The sequence below is a fragment of the Pipra filicauda genome, unplaced genomic scaffold, assembly GCF_003945595.2.
Source record: "Pipra filicauda isolate LSUMZ 115617 unplaced genomic scaffold, ASM394559v2 scaffold281_size1565311_pilon, whole genome shotgun sequence".
Classification (NCBI taxonomy): Eukaryota; Metazoa; Chordata; class Aves; order Passeriformes; family Pipridae; genus Pipra; species Pipra filicauda.
Window position 1 is genome coordinate 419,017 of NW_024104400.1, and position 25,053 is coordinate 444,069.

At 58.5% G+C, this 25,053-nt stretch overlaps 2 protein-coding genes and 1 long non-coding RNA gene across 5 annotated transcripts; 2 read left to right on the plus strand and 1 right to left on the minus strand.

Annotated features, from left to right (window-relative positions):
- Positions 1–3,382: 3,382 nt before the first annotated feature.
- LOC120323533 lies at positions 3,383–6,183 on the minus strand. The gene is made up of 3 exons (XR_005564071.1): positions 4,630–6,183; positions 4,380–4,517; positions 3,383–4,074 (listed from the first exon to the last, which is right to left on the minus strand). It is a non-coding gene; the product is annotated as an uncharacterized LOC120323533 (long non-coding RNA).
- Positions 6,184–6,305: 122 nt separating this feature from the next.
- On the plus strand, positions 6,306–13,649 carry FAAH2 (fatty acid amide hydrolase 2). The gene is made up of 11 exons (XM_027718885.2): positions 6,306–6,497; positions 6,735–6,817; positions 7,072–7,205; positions 7,486–7,695; positions 8,080–8,199; positions 8,671–8,806; positions 9,590–9,707; positions 10,039–10,158; positions 11,084–11,195; positions 11,827–12,021; positions 12,636–13,649. Exons 1-11 carry the CDS (start codon positions 6,306–6,308, stop codon positions 12,809–12,811), a joined length of 1,596 nt encoding a protein of 531 aa, XP_027574686.1. The 3' UTR covers positions 12,812–13,649.
- An 811-nt stretch (positions 13,650–14,460) lies between these two features.
- Positions 14,461–21,267, plus strand: LOC113986817. 3 transcript variants are annotated; one of them, XM_027718844.2, is made up of 8 exons: positions 14,461–14,616; positions 15,967–16,136; positions 16,544–16,664; positions 17,440–17,612; positions 18,590–18,768; positions 19,177–19,330; positions 19,614–19,741; positions 20,040–21,267. In XM_027718844.2, exons 2-8 carry the CDS (start codon positions 16,082–16,084, stop codon positions 20,817–20,819), a joined length of 1,590 nt encoding a protein of 529 aa, XP_027574645.2. In that variant the 5' UTR covers positions 14,461–14,616; positions 15,967–16,081; the 3' UTR covers positions 20,820–21,267. The 3 variants fall into 3 exon arrangements, with proteins under 3 accessions (XP_027574645.2, XP_027574646.2, XP_039238631.1); XM_027718845.2 differs by having other exon boundaries at positions 14,461–14,568; XM_039382697.1 differs by lacking the exons at positions 14,461–14,616; positions 15,967–16,136 and having other exon boundaries at positions 16,584–16,647.
- The last annotated feature ends 3,786 nt before the right edge of the window (positions 21,268–25,053 follow it).

The following is a 25,053-nucleotide window of genomic DNA, read 5'->3' on the forward strand; positions in this document are numbered from 1 at the left end:
CTGCAGCCTGATGAACACGAGTGCATTGCCCACCTGGTACCTGAAGGGAAGCAGAAATGCCTCCATGGGATATTTTCACATAGCAACAAATTCCCATCACCCCTGGAACACAGGGAGGATAGCCCTGCACGGCCCCAGGGCTCCCTGCTCTCAGGAGCACAGGGCGACCCAGCCATCCTGGTTCATGTGCATCCTCACACTGGTGACTGTCCACAGGAGGGGAGGGGACAGAGGCCTTTGGAAACGGTCGTGTTTCTCCAGAGACCAGCTGCTGGTGATTACCAGTGGTGCCCCAAATAATGGGATTTTCCTGCTGCGCGGGCAGCTGTGGATACCACACGTGTTTGTGGCTATTGGTAGGAACTCACAGGCTTTCCAAATACCCTTTATACCCCTCCTTCACCAGCACAGTTCTGGACCCTTGGGGACACTGTGGAAAGCCATGTGTGATGCCAGGGTTTGAAACGCCCATCTCCTGCAGGTGCTGGGGTGGTAGGGCACAGCACATGCCAGGCTGCACTGGGGGACAGGGACACATGTGGCACTGTGCACAGGTACACTGGCCAGGCCTGGACTGCCTGGCACGAGCTTTTCACTCTCCTGTTGAGAGCACAGCTGGATGGCAGGGCAGGCCAAAGGAACTGCAGCTCTGGGACACACTGGTCAAATTAAATTGGGCTCTCGTAATGCTAATTATACACCCTCTTCATACCACAAACACACTGGTCTTTGAGGTATTTCCAACATGCCAGAAGACACAGCCAGGCAGAGTTGGCCCAGGCAGCCTGGAAGGCCTTGGCAAGGGTTACCCAGTGCCCTCAGGAGACATGCAAAGAGAACCAGAATCACAAGAAGGCAAGTCCTGGGGACAGGAACCAGAGCAGCACACAGCTCACCCCAGTTTGGCCCATGTGCTTGGAAAGGGGAAGCTAAGGGGCAGTTCATTGCCAGGACACAAGAACGGCCCCATGGTGAAATGGGGGTGGTGGTGTCTCTTTGGGGATGGTAGGACCCAGCCCAGCCCCATAGAGTGCCACCATGTCTCAGGTGAGCTGACCACCCGTTGCTTTGCCATGTGCCTAAGGACAGCTCTTGCTTGGGGGGTTTCTTGGGCCAGACAAGCCAGCTGGACATCAGCAGGTAAGTCTGCCTTGCTGGGGATAGTCTCCCAGCGGGGTCAGACACACTTTCCAGAGAGGAGTGGAAAATTCCTCTCACCGTGCAGGCACTCCCTGCAGCCCGGGCACACCAGCTGTTGTCCCGCAGGACTTGGCATGCCCCAGAGTGTTTATCAACACCATTTCGCAAGAGCCATGGCACACAGCCTGGCAGGGGCATGCAAGCTGCTTGGGCAACCTGCTCTGCTGAAAGCCCATGCTCTTGGGAAACACTCCTGAGGCCTGTCCCAGGCAGGGAGCCAGGCCGGGAGTCCAGTGTGGGTCCATATCATCTGAGTGGCCCATCAGCACCTGAGTGGTCATCAGCTCCTGATGGCCATCAACATTTTCTTCTCCTTTCCTCCTGAATTCAAGGATGGAACTCTGAGCTTTGCTCTTGGCTCTCTCTCAGTCCTGCAGATCACTTCCCTCAGTCTCTTCTGACAGGATTGTAAATTACCTCAACAGGCTGGTCCCCCCTTTCCCAGGGCATGCTGATCTGTTCTCACAGGGGACATGGCTTGGGGAGGGGTCTGAAGGGGTCTGGAGGTATCAGCAGGAGCAAGAGCACGACTGTGTTGTCAACACATCTGGCTGAGGGATGCCCTGCAGGCATAGACAACACATCTGGCTGAGGGCTGCCCTGCAGGCATAGACCAGCAGCTGTACAATGCCTGAGAGATGACACGGCAGGGCCAGCCTGTCCCCAGTTAACTCCAGATGTGCACAACTGGCAGACACAGTCCCCTTGGGCAGGGAAGGAAGCGGGCACATCCCAGACAATGCTGGTTGGGCAGGACAGGGGACGTGGAGCTGCAGTCAGGTCACCCCCAGGAGCCAGTGTGAACCCTGCAGTTGCCCCAGCCAGGGCTGGCGATGCCCACCCGACCCCATGGTGCTGAACATGGGCAGATCAGCAGGCGCAGCAGGAGGGTGTCAAAAAGTCAAAGTGTCATGGTGTTCTGCACTTCTGGAGGCACCATGGAGCCCAGGAAATTTCTTAGCTGATCCTGAATCCTCAAGATGCACTCCAAAGCTCTGCTCAAGTGGGAAATGGGTGGTGGGTTCATGGGGTGTCACAACTCCCAGGGTAAGGAGGCAAAGCATGACTGCCCCCAGCCTCTCAAAGGAGCCAGGAGCTCCCCTTGGCACCAAGGGGCTACAGGGCTCAGCCTTCCCCAGTAGCCAAGGCCCGTTGCAATGGCTGGGGTGCAGAGATCGAGCGGGGTGCTCCAGGAGTGGGGTCCACCCCAGGAAGGCCATCCACCTTCTGAAGCACTGCACAGACTCTGCCCCGGTTCCAGCGCAGCTGGGGCGGCAGCAGCGAGCAGGCTTCGTGCAGCCGCCAAGATGTTTGCCGGAGCAGAGGCACGCATAAACATTTTGTTTAATCAAGGACACTGAACACAGTGTACCCTGGCTCGGTGCGGAGGGAACAGATGCGGCGCTGCGGGGCAGGGGCCAGGGACACCGAGCGGCGGTGGCAGAGCGACCTCCCGTGGCACGGTCCCGACCGCGGGGTGCTCAGCGCCGTCACTGCGGCGGCAGCGGGAGAGAGGAGTCCCAAAACATCCGCCTTCCCTGCCCCGCCACCCTGCTCTGAAGGGAAGCTGTCCCCCGGCTGCCAGCGGGTCTGGCTGCATCCAGGACTGTCCCTCCGGCTGCCGTGCAGCGCAAGGCTTGGTGTGGCACAGCCCTGCTGCAGCCGCGCCGGGATGGAGGGAGAGCGGGGAGAGCGCCGAGCTGCCCTGCCGGTGGGTCTGCAGGCGGTGTCCCCACAGCAGCGTTGTACCAAAACCTCGGCCGTGCCAACTGCTGTGTTCCCAGACAGGCAGCATGGGATCCCCTCGGGCCCTCCTGCCCTCCAGGAGTGGGGTGTTCAGGCTGGGTACCTCCTGTGTCCCGCCAGGCCCGTGACCGCAGCGAGGGCGAGGCAAGGTCAGAGCCCTTTCTCTGCCAGCCCCGGGTGTGCAGCACGGGCACCCAACTAGCAGCTGCCCAACGCTGCCGGGTCCTGGGCCAGCGGGCAAGAAGACAGCTGATGGAAACGCGGACCACAGCATCCCTCTGTGGTGGATCTGGATAAGGGCAGGCTTGGAAGAACTGCCATCAAATTCGGGGGACTTTTTTGTTTGTTTGGTTGGGGTTTTTTTCCAGGGATCAGCTGGCAATTAAGCATCTGAGTTGCTGTGTTTAAACCTGAACCTTTAAACACCCTTTTCCTCTCTCCCCACCCCAGCACTGTGCTACATAAACTCCAGGTTTCTTCTGAAGCTTTATTTTAAGGAGAAGTTTCAAAGGGCTCCTTTCACAAAGAATTGTGCTGTCAGGCTCTTTCTCTTCTTTTAATTTCATGAAAGGTGTTTCTTGTCCAGTGGTGACAAGATCCAAGAGAGCTTTGGAGAGCACTGTGAAGGCAGCCAGACTGTGGCTCTTCTTCCCACTCGCCTCACGCTCTGCTGCCGAGCCTGTTCCGTGGCTTCCCGGGCAATTAGTGGTTACAACACGAATCCACACAGTCGGCAAAACCACTCCAGCTTTCTGTCTGTCCTTGCTAACTGCTTCTGGTTTCTTAAGCCTTTGGTAATGATGAAATGACTGGGGATAATTTCCAGAGTGTAAGACCTGGGATCGTGTTTTTCTTCTAAGCAGCTGGTGTCCCTTAGGATAAGGCAGTGGGACAGGTCTGGATGGGTGAGCTTTACTCTGCATTTCCAGCCCCCATGCTCTTGGCAATCAGTTTGGAATTAACTGGTTTCTTAGCCAGGGTGGTGTTTGCTCTGTCAGCTGGTAACTGAAAAGCAGTGCCAATCACTTCAACCTCAGGCTTCTGGACCTTATTGCTTTATTTTTAGAGCACCTTCTAGCCCACTAGCAGCTGATCCAGTGTGAATTTCAAAGCCCTGTTCTTTAAACCCTGAAAGACAAAGATTAAGGGAGACACTTTCCTCGGAAAATAAATGCCAGAGTTTAGGGAAGGTCTCTGCAGAGCAGCAAGGAAGCAGAGACCCAGGACAGAAGTGGCTTGGTTCATACCCCTCTCTGCCAACATTTGGAAAGAACTTGAGGGGGAAGTACTGGCAAATCCACTGAGAAATGGAGGAAAAAAAATGACAAAAGCAGTGCTGGGATTACATTTGGGAGGGCTGTCCTCTCCCTTCTCCATCGAGAGGAGTTTTACCATTCTAGTTCTGGAAGAAACCTGCAGGACACCTGACTTACCTCTGAGCTCCAAGGGAGCCTTGCCATGCCTGGCTCTGGGCCTGGCAAAGCCGAAGATGCAACCACCAACACCGCCCGAGATTTGGCAAACCCTGACTTACCACTGCTCCTCAGCAGGGGACTCTGGGCCTCTGTGAGCTGCAATGGCAGAGACACAGGTGTGAGGAAAGGTTTGGGCCCATGCACAATCCTGTTGTAACCCGAGGGGGTGGGGGTGATTAGATATTGTGGGGGGAAAGGCAAAGGCTACCTAAGGGCCTTGGTAAGGTCACAGGCATTCCAGCAGTGTCAGAGCAGTGGAAAAGCAGCTGTTAAGCCACCTGTGCACCATCAGCCATCAAGCACAGCACTGCTGGGACCTGCCCCTGGGCTGGCTGGTGTCTGTGGTCACGGACAACCTGCCAAGGGAAACGAAGACGCTGGGGAATTAAAATCAGCAGAGGACAAGAGTTTCCCTTGTCCTTGAGAGAGCACAGGACACCCCAACCTTTTACAGCTGGGAGCCCCTCAGGCTGATGACCTGGTGACCAAACCCAGGCAGACAAAGCTGCTGTCCGTGCTTTCCCAGGGCACAGGAAACTAACCCCAAGCAGGAAAGCGGCTTTTCCCCTTCCCTTCTCTTCTTTCCTTTCCTCCATTTGCATCAAGCAAGGAGAAAAGTTCTTTGATAAGAGTTTGTGAAAATAGAACTACTATCAGGATGACTTCCATATAAGCTTAGGTTTTAGGGGACAGAGGTCGGTCGATGCCCTCCCAGGGCGTGTGAGCTGCAGATTGTCCCATAAACGCTGATGTGTTGATTTTGCAGTTGTAAAAGATTTTCACAAGGAATGTATCCCCTCGCCTGCCCCACTTCGCACTGATAATTCAATCACCAACTCTGTGGAAGGGAAGAGATACAGTAAGGCCCACTCAGATGCTGCTTAAATCCTTGCTTTAAAAGACAGGATTTCCCCCCCCCCCAGCATTACCAGTTCTTGTAACTTTTGTCCTGAGGTTTGAGTATTATCCAGTCTCTTCCAGATTCCATAATCAAGCACCTGAAAAACTCAGTGCATGTTTGACAATAAGTGTGATAATGGTTGCCTTTTATTAGAAAGCTTGAGAATGAGGCTTGGTGTTTAAAACGCAGAAGAACGTTATAATTAGGTGTCAACTTTAAACTGATCGGTGTTAATGCCCCATAGGTCGGTAACACCCCACAAGCGTGTTTGTGTGCACAGCCTGACCCTGAGGACAGGCTTTTGGATGTGGACAGACAACCTCTGCAGGAAAGGGAAGTGTCTCCTCCACAGACCAGCAGGGCAGCCCAAGGGCACTGCGGGTGCACCCGGCGGTGCTGGGCTCGGCCCCAGTGCTCCAGGGATGTGCCCAATGGTGCCGGGATCAGCCCCAGAACCTCCGGGATGCACCCAGAGGTGCCGGGCTCAGCACCCCGCAGGCTGCCGCCGCACCTGCCCAGGTGAGGCTGTCGCCGCAGCCCCTTCCCGGGGCGGGTTTCGCTGTCCCCGCACAGTCCGCACGTCGGGAGAGCCGCTGTCCCCTCAGCTCGGGTTCACTGGCGGTTACAACACGCATCCGACACAGCCGGCAAAACCACTCCAGCTTTCTGCGCGTCCTTGCTAACCCCCTGTGGGGTTTTTTAAGCCTTTGGTAATAAGGAAACCACTGGGGGTAATTCCGGAGCGGAGGGGCGGGACGACCCGGGACGGGCAGAGTGGGTGCCCCCCGGCTCCGCCGCGGGGCAGCGCTACGCTGCCCGGGGGAAGGTACGGGCCGGCGCGGCCCCCCCGTGTCAGGCGGCGCCGGCCGCGGGCCCGGCGCACAGGCCGCGGGCGGGGCGGGGCGCGGTCGCCGTGGAGACGGCGTCACTTCCGCGCGGCCCCGGGGGCGGGGCGCGGCGCGCGCAGCGGTGGGGCCGGTGCCATGGCGCTGTCGCGCGCGGAGCGGTGGCTCGCGCTGCTGCTGCGGCTGCTGTCGCGCGCCTGCCTCGCGCTGCTCGCGCTGCTCCCGCCGCCGCCCGGGCCCGGCCCCGGCGCGCGCGCCGTCCCGCCGCCGCGGCGCGAGCTCCTGCTGCTGCCCGCGCGCCGCCTCGCGGCGCTGCTCCGCGCGCGGCAGGTACCACCCTGCGCCCCCGCGGGGAGGGGGGGGAACGGGCACGGCAGGTACCACCCGGGGTGGGGGAGGAGGGGGGGACAGCGAGGACCGGGAGTGGCCCCGGGGGGCAGCCACGGGGCTGTGACCGCTGTGTCCCCCTCGGAGAGTCTCGGCCGAGACGGTGCGGGGGGTACCGGGAGTGTCCCGGCCGCCCCAGCGCGCCCCTGACGGCGGTTCCCGCCCGTGGTCCGTGCCCAGGTGACCTGCATCGAGGTGGTGGAGGCGTACGTGGAGAGGATCAAGGAGGTGAACCCCCTGATCAACGCGGTCGTCAAGGACAGGTGAGCGGAGGGCGCGGCTGAGGGGGTGCTGGGCTCCCCGCTTGCCCCCTCCTTCAGACCGGGGCGATGCTCCGCACCGAGGGTGCGGTGCTCCCGGCCGTGGCTCAGCCGGGACGGTGCCCTCTGCTCCAGCACAGACCGGGGGGTCTCACCTCCCGTCACAAGCTCTTGCTGCAGTTGGGGTCTGCCCGCCCTGCGGGGACCCCGCTGCTCGCCGGTCCAGTGCCAGAACATCGCCCGCTGCCTCGTTGCAGGTTTGAGGAGGCCCTGCAGGAAGCCCAGCAGGTCGATAAGCTGCTTTCAGAAGGCCCTGGCGATGACTATCTGGAGGAGAAGTTCCCCTTGTTGGGAGTTCCCATCACTGTCAAGGAGGCCTTTTCTCTCCACGGTGGGTTTGCCTTTGTTCCTCTCCGCTTCACAGGTTGTGACTCGCCACCCCAGGATGGTGGGTGGCTGTGGCAGGTGCTCAGAGGGAAGCAGTTTCCCTTCCCTTGGTCTGCACCAAGCTCTGCCTGGGCTTCTGTGTCCGTGTTCACTAGTAGCACACAGGTGCTGCAGAGCTTGTGGTGCCTCAGAGGAGCAGCCCTCGCTGGAAACCTCCTTCCTGCAGCCCCGGGTGGTGTCTGGGCACTGGCCCTGACACCTTCCTGTCAACCTTGGCACCGCAGGGATGCCCAACACCTCCGGCTTGGTCAACCGCCGCAACGTGATCGCCACCTCGGATGCCACGGTGGTGTCGCGGCTGAAGCAGGCCGGTGCCATCCCACTGGGTGTCACCAACTGCAGTGAGCTCTGCATGTGGTATGAGTCCAGCAACAGGGTCTACGGGCGGACCAACAACCCCTACGACCTGCAGAGGATCGTGGGTGGCAGCTCAGGTGAGCCCCGGCATCTTGGCATGGTCCTGCATGACCGACGGGTTTAAAATGCAGCAGGGGAAGGGTTGCAAATCTCTGCACGTGGCTTTAATGCGTCCCTGGGCCCCTGCAGAGCTCACAGGCCTCTTCCCTTGGCACTGCTGTTGGGCTGCTGGGGGTCCAGCTGCTTTGTCCCTTGTGAGTGTTTTACCTAGCATTGCTTAGGCTCACTCTGTCTTACTTTGGCAGAAATATCCCTTTGGCCAAAATTCCCCAGCTGTCCCCCAGCCACTGCTAAAGCAGGCATGGCCCCCGCCCCTCTGGGTCACTGTGAGGTGCTCCTGCTTTTGCTAGATGACTTGCACCATAAACCTGTGGGGTTTTGCCATGTTGTCTCCTGTGCAGGTGGGGAGGGTGGTGTCCTGGCAGCTGCCTGCTCAGTCATAGGCGTGGGCTCTGACATCGGTGGCAGCATCCGGATGCCCGCCTTCTTCAACGGAGTCTTCGGCCACAAACCCACGACAGGTAAGGGGGTGTGGGGGTCTCCTCCTCCCCAGCAGAAATGCCATGAGGTGGAATGGGGGCTGTGGGATGAACTCGTCTGGGACACCCCTGTGCTGGTCTCTGGTGGGATTGCTGTAAGGGGTCAGGTAACTCCTTGCATGGGACAAGCCCCCTGCGGGAGCACAGCCGGGCTTTGCAGCAGGAAGCCTTCGGTGGCAGAATGCCAGGAGCGTGGGAGACAGGGAGGGGTTTTACCCAGGTATTGCATCCTCAGCATGGGATGTTTTCTCAAGGTTGGGATGTTTTTCTGGCTCTCAGTATCCTGGCTGGGTGCTTTTCCTCCCTTCCCCACCCCGTTCACCTTGCCATCAGCCCTTGTGAGGTGTGCAGTCCCTGAGGAACCACGTCGCCCTGTGCCCAGAGCCCCCCAGCAGGGCTGCCCTTGGCTGGGGGTGATGCTCAAGGTGGTACCCAAGGTCTCTCTGCTCGCAGGGGTGGTGCCCAACGACGGCCAGTTCCCAAACGCTCACGGGGCACGGACCAGATTCCTGTGCACGGGACCCATGTGCCGCTATGCCGAGGACCTGGAGCCTGTGCTGAGGATCATGGCCGGGCCCGGGGTCAGCAAGTGAGTTGCTCCCACTGCTCCTGGCTGCTGAGCTGGAGTCAGCAGCTCTCTGGTCTGCACAGTGGGTCAGTCCTTTGTACGAGACAGATCTGCACCCCACCCAGTTTGTTTGTTACTGATTTCCTTCCTCTGCCGCTGGCTTCAACGGGACCTTCGCAGCTGGGACTGTCCTTCCCACCACCCACGTGCTCTGGGGAACAGGCAGCCATGAGCAGACTGTTGGTTCCCTCTTGCAAGCTGGTTCTCAGTGCTGTCCCACGTGGCCCTCCCCTCCCAGGACTGGCCTTGCTCCTGGGTGTTACAGGGCCTTTTTCCTGTTGCTGAATGATGAGTTTTCCATCCCACACCACAGTCAGTTTGGTTCCTGCATAGGTCTGTGTAACCAAGAGCTGTGGCAGGTGCCAGTGATGAGCAAAGCAGAGATGGGGCAGACAGGGCAGCCCTCCTTTGTGCCACAGCCTGCGAGGGGCTGTTGTCTCCATTACCACTTCTGTTTTTCCCTGGCTCTTGTGCAATCCCAGCCTTGGCCATGGACGGGGTTTGTAATCACAAGGTTCTTCTGGAGAGATAAGAATTTTCCCAACGGGAACTTGCTGGGACTGCCGGGGCGGGAGAGCAGCTGGGTAGACTGTGGGAAGCAGGTGTCTGGGTGTCCTCAGGGTCTGACGTTGCCACCCTGGGAGGCAGAGCAGTGTCTCCTGAGGACACATTAACATGTGTGTGAGCAGTTCTGGCAGCTGGGGAGGAGCCAGGGATGGGTCTGTGACAAAGCCCCTTTCCCAGGCTGAAACTGAACGAGAAAGTGTCACTGGAGAAAATCAAATTCCACTGCATGGATCACGACGGCGGGTCCGTTTTTGTGTCACCTGTGGACAAGGAGATCTTGCAGGCCCAAAAGAAGGTAGGAAGGAGCAGAGGTTGGTTCTCGCTGGGGTGAGCCCGAAGATAGAACCTGGGGACACCAGTCAGAGGAGCCCTGGGGAGGGGAGGGAGCTGCTCTGTGTGTGGCTCCTGTGGGGACTGGCAGGATGGAGGGCTGGGGAGGCAGCTTTCTGTTCCAGTCCTGTGCTTCCAGGGGTTAAAAAGTAGAAAGAACCTTTTCTTCTATGCTAAAGAAGAAACAAGAAGATCTTGTGAGCAGATGCCCTTGCCCTCTTCTCTGTACTTTCCATGGGCTGATGGCAGCACCTCACAACCTTATGGAAACAAACCCTTCCTACTCGTCCCTTCAGGTGGTGGAGCACATCGAAAGCGACCTGGGGGTCCGAGTTCAGCATGTGTCAATCCACAAGATGAAGTATTCTTTCCAGATCTGGTCAGCCATGATGTCGTCCCAGGACAGCAATGGAGAGGTGCGTCAGACCGAGCTGGCAAAGGCACAAATTTGGTGGCAACAGGGAAGAATCAGCTGCCTGGGGCCAGCAGTGGAGAGTTGTAGTTTTTCCAGACCTGCCTGAGGGCTTTCCCTGCTCCTTTTGTCCCCCCAGTCCTCCCTTCATCTCTTCCCAAAGACACACAGCCCCTTCTCCCTTGCTCTCCCATGGGATGAGGCCATGACTCCCAGCAGAGGAGCAATGTGGTGTAGGGAGGGGAAGGTCATTTTGACACATTGACCTTCATGCAGGTTGGTAAGGATGCTCCCCCAGCACGGATCGTCCTGCCTCACTCTTGGCTCTGTGCTGTGTCTTCTGACGTTGCAGGCTGGGATTAACACCTTTTAGGATGCCAGGACAAGCAGGGCATTAGCAGCTTTCCAGCAGCAGGCCTGCCTGTGTTACATTTCCCTTGAATTGCAGCCACTGTGCTATGCTCTGTGCATGCAGGGAGGTATTTTATAGAGAAAAACCCTCTCAGGAGTGTCGTACCTTGTGCATTCCTGGCACGCGGGGAGTGGTAGGAAACAACACAGCCCCATGCACTAAGGAGGGCACATCTGGCTCCTCTGCCTCCTTCCTGGTCCCATGACCATATCATAGGAGTAAATGCCTGGACATTATCTGGACATCATCCCTTGCATCATGCCCATTGGGTGCTGGAAGGTGCTGCTTTGGGAGGCTCTTCCTCTCCTTCTTCCTGCTTCTGGCAGGGAGAGATGCCCCTGCTGCCACCCTGGATCAGTGCTAGAGCTGTGGAGCACTCCTGATGGGCATCTCCTGTGTGAAAATGGGAAGGGCTCACATCAGGATAACGGGACAGCTGGAATTTCACTGTCCCTTGCAGCCTGTGCCTCCCTGCTGTGTGCTGGCAGTGCTGACGGGGGGAGTGGGTGTGTTACAGGAGGCACAGCGATTCACAGACCTGCTGGGGGACCACGGGAAGCCGGTGTGGCCGCTGTGGGAGCTGATGAAGTGGCTCGTGGGGATGTCTTCTCACACCTTCCCAGCTATTGGTGAGGCTGGGGGGAGCTCTGGGAAGTGCAGAGGCAGTGGTGGGGTGGATGAGTTGTTAAATGCAGGTAGTCCCAGTGCCTAGCAAAGGGACTTGGGGTTTGTGCTGAGCAGCTTCAGCCTGGTTTTGTAATGACACTCAGTGTCTTTGAGTCACATTTCAAGCTTGAGGGAGAGTTGGCTGGATCTTTGATGCATGGAAGTGGGTATCCTAGGTGAGGATGATGAACTCCTGCTGTGAGCCCTGTCAGAACTGCTGGGGAGTCTAGAGGGAGCCAGTCAGGGTCTGCACTGATCTGATTTCATAGCAGCAGGTACCAGAGAACCCTAATCAGTGCAGTTGGGCTGTTGTCTAATGAGTGCTGAGGTGACTCTGCCAGCTCTGCTCAACCCCAGCACCTGGAAAAGCTGGAAATGAGGGGCAGGCTGAAAGCTTGTCCCTTGGCAGAGCTGGGGGGATGCTGCCCAAAGAGTCATGCCAGGGGCAATCTGCTGTGAGTACTGGTGGGCAGGGGGACTTGGGGGGTGCACTAGGACTGGGGGATGCTGCATGTGGCCAGGCAATGCGCTTTCTGCCCCACGTAGCCCACAGTCTTCTCGCTCTATGTCCCTATTTGTACCCTTTCCCTGCAGCCCTGGGGCTGACGGAGAAGCTGATGAAGCTCAACCACAGTGGGAATGCCAAGCTGGTGAGCATGGGGAAGAGCCTGCAGGAGGAGATGGAGGCGCTGCTGGGGCAGGACGGGGTGCTCCTCTACCCCTCACACCCCACCATCGCCCCCAAGCACCACTCCCCCATCTGCATGCCCTTCAACTTCGCCTACACGGGTGAGCAGCTCTGGCTCTTGTAGGGTGCAGGTAGGGCTGCCCAGGCTGGCAGCCAGGGTGTTGTACCCAAAGTGTTCCCATTGCTGACGGTGGGCTGTGCAGCACAGAGAGGGGTCTGGCTGCTCCACAACAGGGGTTGTCACGCTTTGTGCCACGTGGCATCTTTCACCCGCTGTCCACAGCGGGGCAGGTCTGAGTGACATGTCTAATCTCAGGGGCCAGTGTGCCCCAGAGGTGTTCCAGCTACCACTGTGGTTTAGCAGGAACCTGAGAGCCAGCATATCCTGGGGTACAGTCTGGGGCTCCCTGCATGGCTTCCCTGTGGCCCGAGCACCTTGGTGCTAGTGCTGGTGTCAGTGCTGCCTGGCTTTGGAGGGATGGAGGAGTAGAGTCCCAAACCAGATCTTGGCATGCCATCCCTCGTAGGTGCTATTTGCAGATACGATGTGTGCACTGGGAACCTCTGGCCAGTGATATCCCTTGTCACCATGTCTTAGCACCACTGTGTCAAGCACCAGCTCCCAGGAGTAACACGACACGCCCGGGGTGGGAGAGCCAGGCAGTGGTGTATCCTGGTCACTGTGCTCACTCTGATCCATCCTTTTCTCTTCCAGCCATCTTCAATGTCCTGGGCCTGCCGGTGACACAGTGCCCGCTGGGGCTGGGCAGCGAGGGGCTCCCACTGGGCATCCAGCTGGTGGCAGCCGCCTACAACGACCACCTGACGCTGGCGGTGGCCCGGTACCTGGAGAAGGCCTTCGGAGGATGGGTTTTGCCAGGGAAAGTTTAGCCTTGGGAAGCAGGAACAGAGAGGGTGGTGCCCAGCGAGGCAGTGGCAGGTGCTGATGTTCCCTTTGCATCCCACTGCACCCTCCTGGGAGCAGCTGGCGATGCCTCCGGCCATGGGGCAGCCGGGCTGTTGCTGTTGGATTCTTCATCCCTGCAGCACCTTCTGTCAGGGAGACACCTGCCCTCCCTGAGTCCCTCAGGAGCCCCGGTGCTGCAGGCTGAGGACGTCCTGCCTGCAGTGGGCATCCACCTTTTCCTGGCCATGGAGATGGCCAGTGCTGTAACCCTTGCTGCTTTTGAAGATGCTGAGTGTGATCTTGGCAGAGGAGATGCTGCCAGACTGCTGGGGGGCAGCCACTCAGCCCCTCTTGGGGCCCCCCTGGGCACATGAGGGTCCTCCTTGGCCTGACCCTGCCCACAAGACTGGACTGTGCCTGCTGCACCCAGGCTTGGCAGCCCCCACAGCCCCCCTGGTCGGCTGCAGCATTCCCACTGCCCTCTAACCAAAAAGGGAGAGAGGCTGAGGGGGCTGGGCTGAGCCCTACGCCCGCCTCACCAGAAGTGCTTTGTGGGGTAAGGGGTGCTGGGCTCTGCCATGTGTGCAGCTCCGGAAGGAGCTGTTGCTCTGAGAGCATTTGTAGCACTGGATAAAGTATCTCCTGCCTGTTTCTTCCCCTTCTGTCTGGGAGGGATCGCCCCTGCCACCTGCCCTGCCAAGCTGCCTGGCCTCTGCCCCGGGAGTGGACATGGGCAGTGATGTGGGGAGCTGTCTGGGTGGACAGCAAGCACAAGGTGTTCTCAATGAGTGTGGTATTAAAGAGTCTGTCCAGTCTGCTGTGGCCATGTGTCCTTGTTCCTGATGGCTGTCACTGGCCCCATCTCTGCTCGGGATGTGTGGGATCTGCCCAGTGCTGCTGGCTCTTGGAGCAGTGCAGGCACAGTAGTGGAGGTGCTGGCATTGACCCCACGTGTGGCACTTGGACACTGTGGGCCTCTTGTTTTGGAATGCCCTAGCTGATGGTGACTGCTCGGCCCCTGGCAGCGCTGAAGAGTGCCAGCAAGCTCCACATGCTGCCATCCATGGCTCCATGAGTCCTTTAGTGGTTGCAACAGCTCTTGGGAAGCTCAAGTCTGGCTGCTTTCTATCCCAATGGGCTGCCAAAGGCCCAGGGCTCGTGGGGTGATGCACAACCATATGCAGGTCCCTTGGGGTCTCTAGGGCAGAGCTATGGTCTCAGCCCTGCGTGTCCAGACTGCAGCACTAGTCTTGGCAAGGATAAAACTTGTTGGTTTTGCAGAGACATCCTGGCCTATGTCTGCCCTGCTCTGTGTTGCCCCTGGCCTGACCCCCATGCTCCTTTCTGTCCCCAGGCCACTGATGGTCCCTGCAGGGGGGGTGCAGGGTGCTGGGATGAGGTGCAGGCAGCATGCAGCAGGGTGCTGGCACTGGCTGTGTCTTGGCTCTGGCGTGCAGAGGGCACTGCTGAGCGCCCATGGCCCGCAGGGATGCTGCCAACAAGGAAGGAAGGGAAAAAAAACAAACCCTGGCTCAGGAAAAAAAGCACAAACCACCAAAGCCAAATCACATGTCATTGGACGTCTCCCAGCGCAGGGGCACAGAGGACTCAGACCTGTCCCCAGTCTGGAGGGAGCCTGGCAACTGAGCAGACCCTGATGACGCTTCCAGTGAACGCTCAGAGCCGGATGTGGGGCTGCTGAGCTGAGGGTGTTGCGTTTTACAGAGCGTGGTGGGCACAGGTGGGTTCCTGATACAGCAGGGACCAGCGAGGAACTGCGTGGGTCAAGGTAGGGGGGAGCACCAGTGCCTCAGGTGCCATGACAACAGGGATGCAGGCAAAGGAGGGGATGTTGTGGAGAGGGGGTTAAATCCCCACAATCTCAGCCAACGGGATATCCACCAAGCCATACTTTTACAGTTGCTACAACACAGGGAGGGTTGCTGAGGTTTTCCCTCTGGCCAAGGCAGAAGGGGAGCAGGTGTGCTGGGGTCATTGTGGGGCTAGCAGGGACTGGCCCGTGGCCACCCTCACTGCTGTGGAGGCACTGTCTCCCCTGTGCTACCTCCAGCAGCTGGAGAAGCCCTGTCCCTGCCTCTGCAGGCAGCCGGTCCATCAGTTCCCCAGTTCTGTGCCGTCGGTCTTGGGGACTTCTCCCTCCAGACAGAAACGGTCCTGCCTTCACTGGGGTCTGCTGCTAAGCTGGTAGGGCTCTCGCTGGCTTCGGGGTGGGGGCAATCCCTAAACCCACTGCCTATGCTTCAGCTCTGGAGTTTCAGAGGTCTTGCCTCTGAGCCCTTGCCCGCGGTTTGCAACTGCATGTCCCTGCTTGTTGGCTGCTCCTCCTTGTTTCAAGCTCTGAATGCTGCAAGGGACAGAAAACAGGGACAGCATTTTGTACCTGCCTGCCAAGGTGGCTGCGCTCGTAACATTAGCACAGAGTCAGTGTGAAATGGGAAGAGCGAGAGGCAGCAGCTGCAGTGAGCCAGCCCTGTGGGTGTCCCGTCTGGCCAGGGGATTCTCCCATCCCTTTGCCTCTGGAGGTGGCCCCAGGCTCCCCACAGGCGGAAGTGTCCCCACAACCAGTAGGTTGGCACTGATGGCCTCAAAGCCCTTGCACATCTCCCCCAGGAGAGGAAGGTTACCTCTGTGGCCAACAACAATAGGGAAAGATTCCTGGCAGCTGAATCATGGGGCAAGGCCATGGTAAGGAGGGGCTGGCCAGGTCAGACAGAGGTGCCCAGTGGGACAAGCCTCTGCTGTGGTTCACAGGACTGAGGTCTCTGCTAACAGCCCCAGGGGGTCCCTCAGGGTGTCCCATTGCACCTGGTGGGGTGCCGGCACACACGGGGCACTCCCCATACCAGGGAGGCTGTGGAGGGCTGGGGGTGTCCTGGCAGCGGTGTCACCGGTTGTGCCAGTGTGAGTCATGCCCAGAGCTGGGCTGAGTCACCTTCACAGTGGTGTGAGCATCGGGGGAGGAGGTTTCACAGACCCACATCCCCGTGACGTCGGCAGCCTCTCCGTAACAGGCACCTCTGTGCCACGCTGGGCACGCAGACTCCATGGGCAAGGCTTGCCTGTGGCTGGTGTCGCTGGCTGAAGCTTTTCAAAAAAAATATCCTTTCTCTAACCACAGGTCCCAGCTGCCCATCATGCCTGCAGGTGGCAGAACAGCTCCAGCACACCCATCCCTCGCCACAGCCCCCGGTGCGGCGGCGTAGCGTGGGGACAGATGGACGGGCCGTGGTGGGATGAGCCCTGCCCTGCACCTGCTGCTGTCTCTGGCCAGCTGCTCCCTCCTCTGGGGTAAGCTGGTGCTGGAGCTACCGCTGCAGGCTGGGGGGACCCTGGGTGCAGGGCAGGGGTGGCACAGGGACACCTCTTAGAGCTACAGAAGGTACCTGTGGAGAGGAGGGGACCGAGTGGTTTTCAAGTTGCGAGAGGAAAGAAAACCCCAGGGTCAGCAGCAGCTGTGTCAGGGTGTCGGCGCCTTTGGCAGGGGCATGGAGAGGGTTCTCTTGGTGTGTGAGGCATTGGGGGGATGCAGGTGCTGAGCATCCTGCTGCAGGGTCAGTGTTTGCCTGCTGTTGCCGAGCTGAAGCTGGGGACTGTGGGAGGGGGAACCTGTGCAGCATAACCATGCAGTGACCGGCCAAGGAGGGGACCCTGCAGAGCAGAGCAGCGCTGCCTGACACACCTCTGCCCCCTCCCAGGGATGCTACTGCGGCCACGGCGCGTGAGGCTGGAGGCACAGAACTTCCACGTGTGGCTGCGGTGGGAGCCGGACCCCAGCTCGCCCAGCCATGTCACCTATCAGGTGGAGTGGAGGAAGCGGTAGGTGGGGAGGAGGGGGCAAAGGGTCTGGTCCCCCAACACCCTGACAGAGGCTGTTGGGGACCCTTGGTAGCCAGAGGGTTGCTGTCTGGCAGTAAATAACACAGAGGAACAGAGCAGTGGAGTTGACAGGGATCGGCTCGTCCCACCCCTGCACAGGCGAGGTCAGCTCAGGACAGTGTCCTGTTGGGTTTTGAACACCTTCAGGGATGGAGCCTCCACACCTTTCTGGGCAGCTTGGTGCCTTTCCTGGTCACTCTGCCAGTAAAAAACAAAGGGGTGGATTTTATGCTGGGGTTTTGGGTTTGAGGTTTTTTTTCATTATGCTGAATGGGATTTCCTGTATTTCAACATGTGGCACCTGCCTCTCGTCCTTTTGCCGGGCACTGCTGAGAGGAAGGCTTCATCTTCTTTACTCCATTGTGTTGATGAGACCCCTCACCCAAAGCCACCTTTCTCTGAGACTCAGCAGTCACTGCTCACTTGGCCTCCCTTGTAGCACAGAGCCTCAACCCCTCGGTGGGCACTCCCTGCCCACATATGTTTCCTCATCACAGAGAGCACGGGTCAGGGTGTAGTGCCAGGTGCCATCTGTCCCCAAGAGGGACTCGACTTGCTGGTGACACCCCTCCTCACACATCTCAGGACATTGTTGACTGACACCTTGGCTTTCCTGCACTTTCTGCCTTGGCAGGATGGCGGTGGCTGGGCAGCCCTCCCTTTGGGCTGGGGAAGTGCCAAAAAGGAACAATCCCTGTGCTTTCTCCCTGGGCAGGACCTCGAGCTGGATCAAGGCAGATGCCTGCAGGGGGAACAGCACTGGCTCCTGGAAGTGTGAGTTGTATTTTGACAGGATCCACGATATCTACTGGGCACGGGTGAGAGCGGTGACCGGAGGCGAGCAGTCTGAGTGGGCCAGTTCCAGCGAGCTGCAGCTGTACAGAGACAGTAAGGACAGGGGAGGTCCTCCAGCTGGGCTCTTCCTGGGAGGGGAAAAATGGGGGGAGAGATCCTTGAAGAGAGCTGGTGGGATACAGTGAGAAATCGTATGAGGATACTGGTGGGAAAAGTGCTAAGAACTCTGACTGGAGGAAAGGGATGGGGCAGAGCTGCTGGAGGAGGACTGGGTGAAGAGCAAGGGGACAGAGGAGGCACTCTGAGGTGAGGACGATGGATGGGAGGCCCAAGGCCAACAAGACAATGTGAGAATTTGGGTTTCTGGAGAATGCAGTGAGTTGGGGAAAAGAGGATACACCTCCAGGCTTGGCTTTTGAAAGGTGTTTTTGCTCCAGCAAGATGAAGCTGGGGCAGGCAGGGGCAGGCAGGAGCAGCCTCTCTGGTGATGCCTTCACCTTGGCTGCCATGTTCACCAGGTGGAGGAATGTGCCACTTCTCAGTCCCAAACTGTCCTGTCCAGAAAGCCAGGGGGTTTCTTGAGGACAGGAAAGACTCAAGACCACTGACACACCTCACAGGGGGTTGTTGCATGAACCAAACGTGCCAGTGGCTAAATGGGGTCAACATTCATTGTTTGGGTTCCCTCATTCATTCCCTCTGCATCCAACTGGCATGGAAATGGGTGTGCTCACCTAGAATGTGATTGCTGCCCTCAGCAGTGGGTCTCCAGGCCCTGGGGGATGGCTCAGGGGTGAAGGGCTTGGCACTGGGAGCGGTGGTGCCACAGGTCTGTCGGCGTGAGGAGGAAGCAGAAGCAGTGTTGGCTGTCATGAAGAGGTGGTGGCTGCCCTTCCTGTAGCTGGTTTCACAGCACAAAGTGCCATCAGGCGAGACCCAAGGAGCTTCTGCGCACTGGGAGGAGGATGTCAGATAGAAAAATATCATTTCTAGAGAAACAAGATGCCTGCCTTCTTTTGAAGGACTTAGTTTTCTTCTTTTCTTTTTTCTTTTTCCCCCCCTCCCTACAGCAATTGTGGGGCCCCCCAAGTTGTCCTGGCTGCTCCAGGATCAAATCCTCCACGTAAACATTGCCATGCCACTCACTCCCTACCAGAGAAGAACTGGTTCCTACAAGCCAGTGGACCGAGTGCTGCTGAAACTGTGGTACTGGCTGCACCTGTACGAGGGGGACCTGCTTGTCCAGCAGGTGTGTGGCAGCTGGGCAGGGCTCGGAGCTTGCGGGGCTTGCATGAGATTTCCTGGGGCAGCAAAGCTGCCGTCTCGGGTTGCCTCGGTGTGGGGGTGCCTGTGCCCCAGCCCTGCCCACACCTGGCTGCTCCCCCAGTCTGGGGCTCGCACCCCAGCAAGGCAGGAGACCCCTTTCCTCCCTCAGTCTGCATGGGTAAGGAGAACCTGTGACGGGTTCTGTTCAGATGAAAGGTGATGCCACAGTGGTTCCAGAAGGCACTCTGGGACCTGAACACCTTCTGGGGCGAAGAACCAAGCACTGGAGGTGCCAGGGAGCAGGGGCTGTGGAGCAAGTGGGACACTGAGGCTGCGCTGGGCAGTGGAGCCATGCACAGCCACTGTGGTCACCTGTCCCATCGACTTCCAGGTGCCCTGCAAACGGAGCAGCGAGGAAGTGCCTTGCACCTTTGGGCCCCTGAAGCCCAGCACACGGTACTGTGTCCGGACGGCAGCCGCTGGCATGGCCAGGGAGAGGAGCCGGGAGGCCGAGCAGTGCCTGGTGACTCCGGCAGGCCCCCCAGGTGGGAGGAGCACTCTCGCCAGCTCAGCCGGCGCGGTTGCATCTCGGGTCCTGCAGTCTTGCGTGTGGGTCCCTCACCCCCAGCCATTGTGATCAGGGTTGTGACCCAGCACTGCCCTGGGGGGACCTCTCAGGGCGATGCTGTCTCACCCTCTGCCTTGGGCTTGCCTCCTCGAACATCCCAGCCTGCCACGGGGGCTCCAGGGGAAACACTGGCACAGGGTGGGCTGGGAGGGATGTGCTGGTGTCTTTCCACCTGTCGGTCTGCTGTGACCTCCCAACAGGCTTTCCCTGGGTCCCTGCTGTGGTGAGTGCCTTCTTTGTGCTGCTGCTGCTGAGTGCGGCCGGGTTCTGCTTCTTCCAGCTGCACATATTCCTTAAACCCTCGGAGATGCACCTCCCAAAAACACTGGTGAGTGACGATCCTCCTCCAGCCTCTGCCCCATGTGTGCCACAGCCGAGCTGGGATACCCTCTGTTTGCAGGGGCTCAGCACCTCCTTCCCTCCACCTCTCGCCCCACCAAGCCCATCTTGGTAGCCAGGTGCCTCCTCTGCTGTCCAAACCACTGTACCCCAATGGGAAGGTACAGGTGGAGTGCATCAGCCAGCTGTGGGTCACAGTGCAGGAGGGGTCTCAGCAGCACGGCCCCCACGCTGGCAGGGGTTTCAGCTGGCTGAGGCTGAGCCTGTCACTGCTTCTGTCCCTGCAGGCACTCCTGAACAACGAGCTGAGTGTGGCCATCCGGATGCCTCCCCTCGAGCTTGAGGAGGAGCCGCTGGCCCTGCTCCTGCAGACTGTGCTCTCCTCCTGTGGGCCACCTGCAGCTGGACAGGCATCACCCACGGTCCCACTGTTCCTCCGAGGCCTCACACAGGACATGACCGGCTACTGTGCCAACGGGTTTGGCCTGGGCTGCCCCACGGAAGGCGCCCCATCCTGCACCCAGAGCCTGCTGGGACATGCCTTGGGCTCCCAGGTCCCATCACAGCTGGAAAAAGATGAGGAGACAAGTGATGGGGATAATGTGCCAGAGCAGCTGGTGCCAGTGGGACTGACCAGAAACAGCTACATAGGTGACAGGGACAGCTGTACACCCAAGACATGGCTCACCCCGCACCTCCAGCTATATTCTAAATGCCAGTGCCCAGCCCTAGGAGCAGGCAGCCGCCTTCCTCTGCCCATGCCCGGCAGGAGCTGCAGTCAGGAGGACCTGCGGGAGGGCCTCGGCATGGCCAGGCACTGGGTCCCACTCAGCTCCGTGAAGCTGCCGGCCGGTGAGGAGGAGGAGGGAGGGCAGCTCCTCTGCGCTCTCCGGCCCCTGCCTGGCGTCGGGACTGAGCCAGGCGACAGCACCATGCAGCGAGGCCACTCAGAGCAGGCAGCACCGGGCATCCCCAGCCCCTGCCAGCCACCGCCTTCGCCCGGCAACGTCCCGCGGGCAGCTGCCTTCTCCGGCTACGAGCCACGTGCTCCACCTGGGCCACCGTGAGTGGGGGCACCCTGGGGATCTCCAGGAGCCCCCAGCTCCCAGCACAGCCCAAGGTGCCCCCGAGCCATGGTGGCTGCCTGCCCCAACCTGCTGGTGCCAGGCTGGGGACAGGGCAGGGGCAGGTTCCCGTGGGCAGGCACAGGAGTGCTCCAGGCTCAGCTGCCATGGATGGGCAGGATCCGCATCTCCAGAGCTTCCCTTCCAGAGTTTTGGTGCTATGGAGCCAAAGCATAAGGAGAAGAGACCAAAGTTCAACTCCCAAAACTCTTATCTATTTATCTACTGGTATGTGTGTATATGTGGTACAGTATCTATACTAATGCAAATTTATGTAACACTCATATATAAACCCTCTTTAATGAAAGAGGAGATTGGGTTTTTTTACTTCTCTGGAAATAGTGACTGTGGGCTGGAGTTGTTTTTAAATATCACTCATTTATTACAGAAAGCTGGCTTCTGTGCTCACTGTTTCTGTGTTACAGACCCAGCACAGCCGTGTCTGAACAGCAGCTGGGAAAGGCACTGGGAAAACCGGGGGAAGGTCAGCAAACCCTTTCTGTCCTGATACCTTTCGTTTGAGACTGGTGACTAAAACGTTTCCACCTTTGGAGCTGCACTTTGGGTTGTTGTTTTCCGTGTACACACGGCCATCTAGTGGAACCGGGGAACGGTGACATTGGGGAACGTCCACTAGATAGCGGTGTGTACTTGAAAAAGACGTAAATGCATCATGGTTCTCTCCAGACCACCGAATGTGAAGATCCAAAGTTGAAAACGTCCTCAGTTCAGTTTTGGGAAACGGACTTGCAATTTTGGCTCCTGCAAGCGAACTACAGCCCTTTCCCCCAGGAAGGAAAGCCCATACCCTCGGTGTCTCAGGTGCAGATGGTGGGCTGCCCAGGGCACTCCACAGGCAGCAAGACTTTCTGTCCTGAACCCTTTTGTCTGGGAGCAATCTTTGGCTGTATTCAATTTTGGGAGAGGGGAAACCTCCTTGTGCTGTGCCACAGGCTGGCAGCAGTGGAGTTCAGCTCTGCTGACAAATTCAGGCTCCTGGACTGATGAGATTTACTCTGGATCTGGGAACAGGTGAGAAACTGGTATCCACGTCCACTGTGTTGGAGGTGCCAGGCTCACACTGGGGCACAGTTGGCCAGGTCTCTGCAGATCAGAAGAGAACCAGCTCTTTCCTGAATCTGTGGCAGGGCAATGGTGCTGGGATCTCCACAGGTGATTCACGCAGTTACTCAGTGGCAGCAGAAGGCTCGCCCTGGCCCAGGGGTGGCTGAAGCAGCTGGGATGTCCCCACTGATATGAAAGAGTTGTTCATGCAGAGTGGAAAAAGGCAGAAGGCTTGTGACATTTCAAGATGGCATTTAGCATCTGAAGTTTCCAATCTCTTGGATGCAAGAGGGGTTTTTCTGCTTTGCCTCAGAGGTGCAAGCAGCATGTGGGACTCTGCAGAGCCACAGAGAGAAAAGGTGTGACACTTGCTGGGACAGAGGTCCCAGCATGTCCCAACAGAGACCTCTGTGCAGCGAGGGGTCTGGGTGGAGTGTCTGGATTAGATCCTGTTTTGCTCTACCTGACCAGGCATTTTGTGCTGAGCAGGATGGAGCTGGGTCAGGTGTAAGCCCCCAGCCCCAAGCAGGCCCCCAGCCTCAGGCAGGCCTGGCCAGTCCCTTCATCACCACTGCAGCCTCAGGCACGTGCATACACCCTGCTCCTACCTCAGCATCCCACACTGCCTCCACAGCATGGAGAGGGGTGAGCCAGCGACCGGGCCTCAGGCACCCAGCCCACCCCACAGCACCATCACCTCTGAGGTCAGATGCCATCCTGGTGCCAGCCTCGGGCCCAAGGCACAGTGCTGTACCCGCAGGTCCTGGTGCGGGGGCTGGTGAAAGCTCTGACTCACCCGATCAATGGGCTGTTCCTGCCTCCTCTCCGTGGTGTTTTCAGCTTCTGCCGGTGCCAGATCAAAGGAACGAGAAAGATGCAGCTGCAAACAGCTCTTTATTAGAAACAGCAGGTTTAGGACTTTGCAAGAGGGTATTTCTTATTACTAATTCTTGGAGAGCGGAGCTGCCAGCCTATGAAAATGCTGGAGAGGGGAAAATTGCTGTGTGGGGGCTAATGGGGCTTTCACAGCCTCTGCATGGGAACCATTGTGCCTGACAAACATGGGGGACGTGGTGGCCCCTGAAACAACAGGGGAAAGTCAAGCTTTAATGTTTTGCAGGCTGTCAGTACCAAGGAACATTTGCCTTTGAAAGCCACAGGAGGCAGAGCTACAGTGAGCCCACCCTGCTCCGCCTGCTCTCCCTCCTACCTGTCACTGCAGCTGCCCTGCCACCTCTGGGACAGCCCAGAGCTATCCCAAACACTCGTAGCCACCTCAAGCACTGTCCAGCACGTGTTTGTGTATCTGGCAGGGACCTGGGACCTCACTGAGTGAGGCCCTGTCAGCCAGCCTCCCCATGCAAGTTGCCTTTGTGATGGCTCCATAGCTCCAGATGGGTCCCCAAAGTGGGACAGAGGAGCAGCATTAGAGCTGTCGTGCTGGACCCCATTCTTCAGCCAAAAAAGGCTTTGTGGTTTGACAGGTCCAAGCTGCGATGTCCAGGCCACTGACTCCTGCTGCACCTCCCTCTCAGTGGTCTGAGCTGCTTGGCCTGGCTGGGAAGTTGACTGGGATGTGGGTGGGGACTGGGAGCCCCAGAATCTGGAGCCTGATTGTGGAGTGTTCGGAAAATGTGCCTGGAGAGGGCTGCAGGGCTGACAGGCTGCAGAGATGTGAACTCGCTGGCTCAGACCTGTGCAGTTTCTCTCCAGGCAGGAGCTTTCCTGCAGCTCAGCAGGTCAGGACCCAAGTGGGGCAATGGGGACGCTCAGGTCACCCCAGGGCACTGCAGAGCAAAATTGGTCCTGCTTTGTGTGCTGGTCTGGGAGTGCCCTCGCCTGGGGATGCGTGGCAAGTGTCTGCACTCAGGAGGTGCCATGGGCACCCTGCTGAAGCTGAGCTGAGGGAGTCAGTTGTCACCCAGCTCTGTCACCAGGTCCCCTTGCTCTGCAGGATGACCTCCCCTGCGTTGGACAGAGGAGCCTGATCACTTGCCAGTGCTCAGGGTCTGTGAGACATGGCCAGTCCTTGTGCTTCCCATCCTCCAGATGCACGTCAGGAGATGTCTGGTCTGTGGACAAGGAGCAGTGGCTCAGCTTAACACCTTCCCAGTCCCTGGCACTGCTTCAGTAGCTCTCTGCCCCCCAGGATCACTAATGCTCCCAGTGACAGCCAGCACCAGCAGAGCTGCCCTCTGAGCTGGGCACATCTCACATTGCACTCTGAGTTTGGGGAGGGTTCTGTGCTTCCTCCCCATGGCAACCCTCTCCTGCCCATGTCCTCACAGCACAAGTCATGAGCCTGCCTCCAGGACTTCATTCTGTGACATGAAACTTGGCACTCATGGGATGGGAAACAGGCTAGATATGGATTTTTGTTTGGAGAAAAGTCCCAGCTGAGTGTCCACTTGGGATGAGGTTAGCCCGTGGTTTAGGGTGGAGAATTTCTGTGTTTTGGGGTGGAGAGTGCCCATGGTGTGGACTAGGGCATTTCAGCTCCCAGGCTGCTGTCCTAGAACTGACTTCAAAGCTGAAGGAGAGCCTGGGAGAAGAAAGGGACATCTCCCTTCCTTCCTTTACACTTCTTGGCTGTAGCCCAGCACTGCTGCAACCCCTTGCACGAGGATCTTTTCCTTTTTCTCACAGCTTGCTTCTGGAAGTTACCTGCTACCACTGTCCCAGCACCTTCCATTGGGGCCATCCATGCATGACTCTGCCCCTGGCTGGTGTGCACAGAGCTCTGGAATGTCTACAGTCCCTGCTGGGGAAAAGGGAAAAGGGTCTGCAGCAGAGGAGGGGTGTCATGGGGGGGGGAGAGGACCATAAGGATCCAGGGTGCAGGACTGTTTCTCCCATAGCAGTGGACCTGTGGCAAGGCAGAGTGACCACTGTGGCCTGGCAGGGACCTGCTGCTGCCAGCAGCAGATGAATAAATCCCTCTCACTGGAGCAGTGTCCTGTGGTCGCTCCATCCCCACGCTGTGCAGGGTCCTGCACCCTCCCACCACGGCGTGTGTGGTGTGGGCAGACAGCAGTGCCTGTGCCCTGGAAGGGGATGTCTCTCCTGACACGTGCATCCCAGTGATCCAGGGCAGCAGAGACTAGGGCTACAG

Excerpts from the sequence above, each read along its gene's own strand:
- FAAH2 (XM_027718885.2), top strand. The coding sequence starts at position 6,306 with ATGGCGCTGTCGCGCGCGGAGCGGTGGCTCGCGCTGCTGCTGCGGCTG. Across the intron at positions 6,818-7,071 it reads AACGCGGTCGTCAAGGACAG|GTTTGAGGAGGCCCTGCAGG; the intron begins GTGAGCGGAGGG and ends GCCTCGTTGCAG. Across the intron at positions 7,206-7,485 it reads GGAGGCCTTTTCTCTCCACG|GGATGCCCAACACCTCCGGC; the intron begins GTGGGTTTGCCT and ends TTGGCACCGCAG.
- LOC113986817 (XM_027718844.2), top strand. The coding sequence starts at position 16,082 with ATGAGCCCTGCCCTGCACCTGCTGCTGTCTCTGGCCAGCTGCTCCCTC. Across the intron at positions 16,665-17,439 it reads CAGGTGGAGTGGAGGAAGCG|GACCTCGAGCTGGATCAAGG; the intron begins GTAGGTGGGGAG and ends CTCCCTGGGCAG. Across the intron at positions 19,331-19,613 it reads GACTCCGGCAGGCCCCCCAG|GCTTTCCCTGGGTCCCTGCT; the intron begins GTGGGAGGAGCA and ends ACCTCCCAACAG.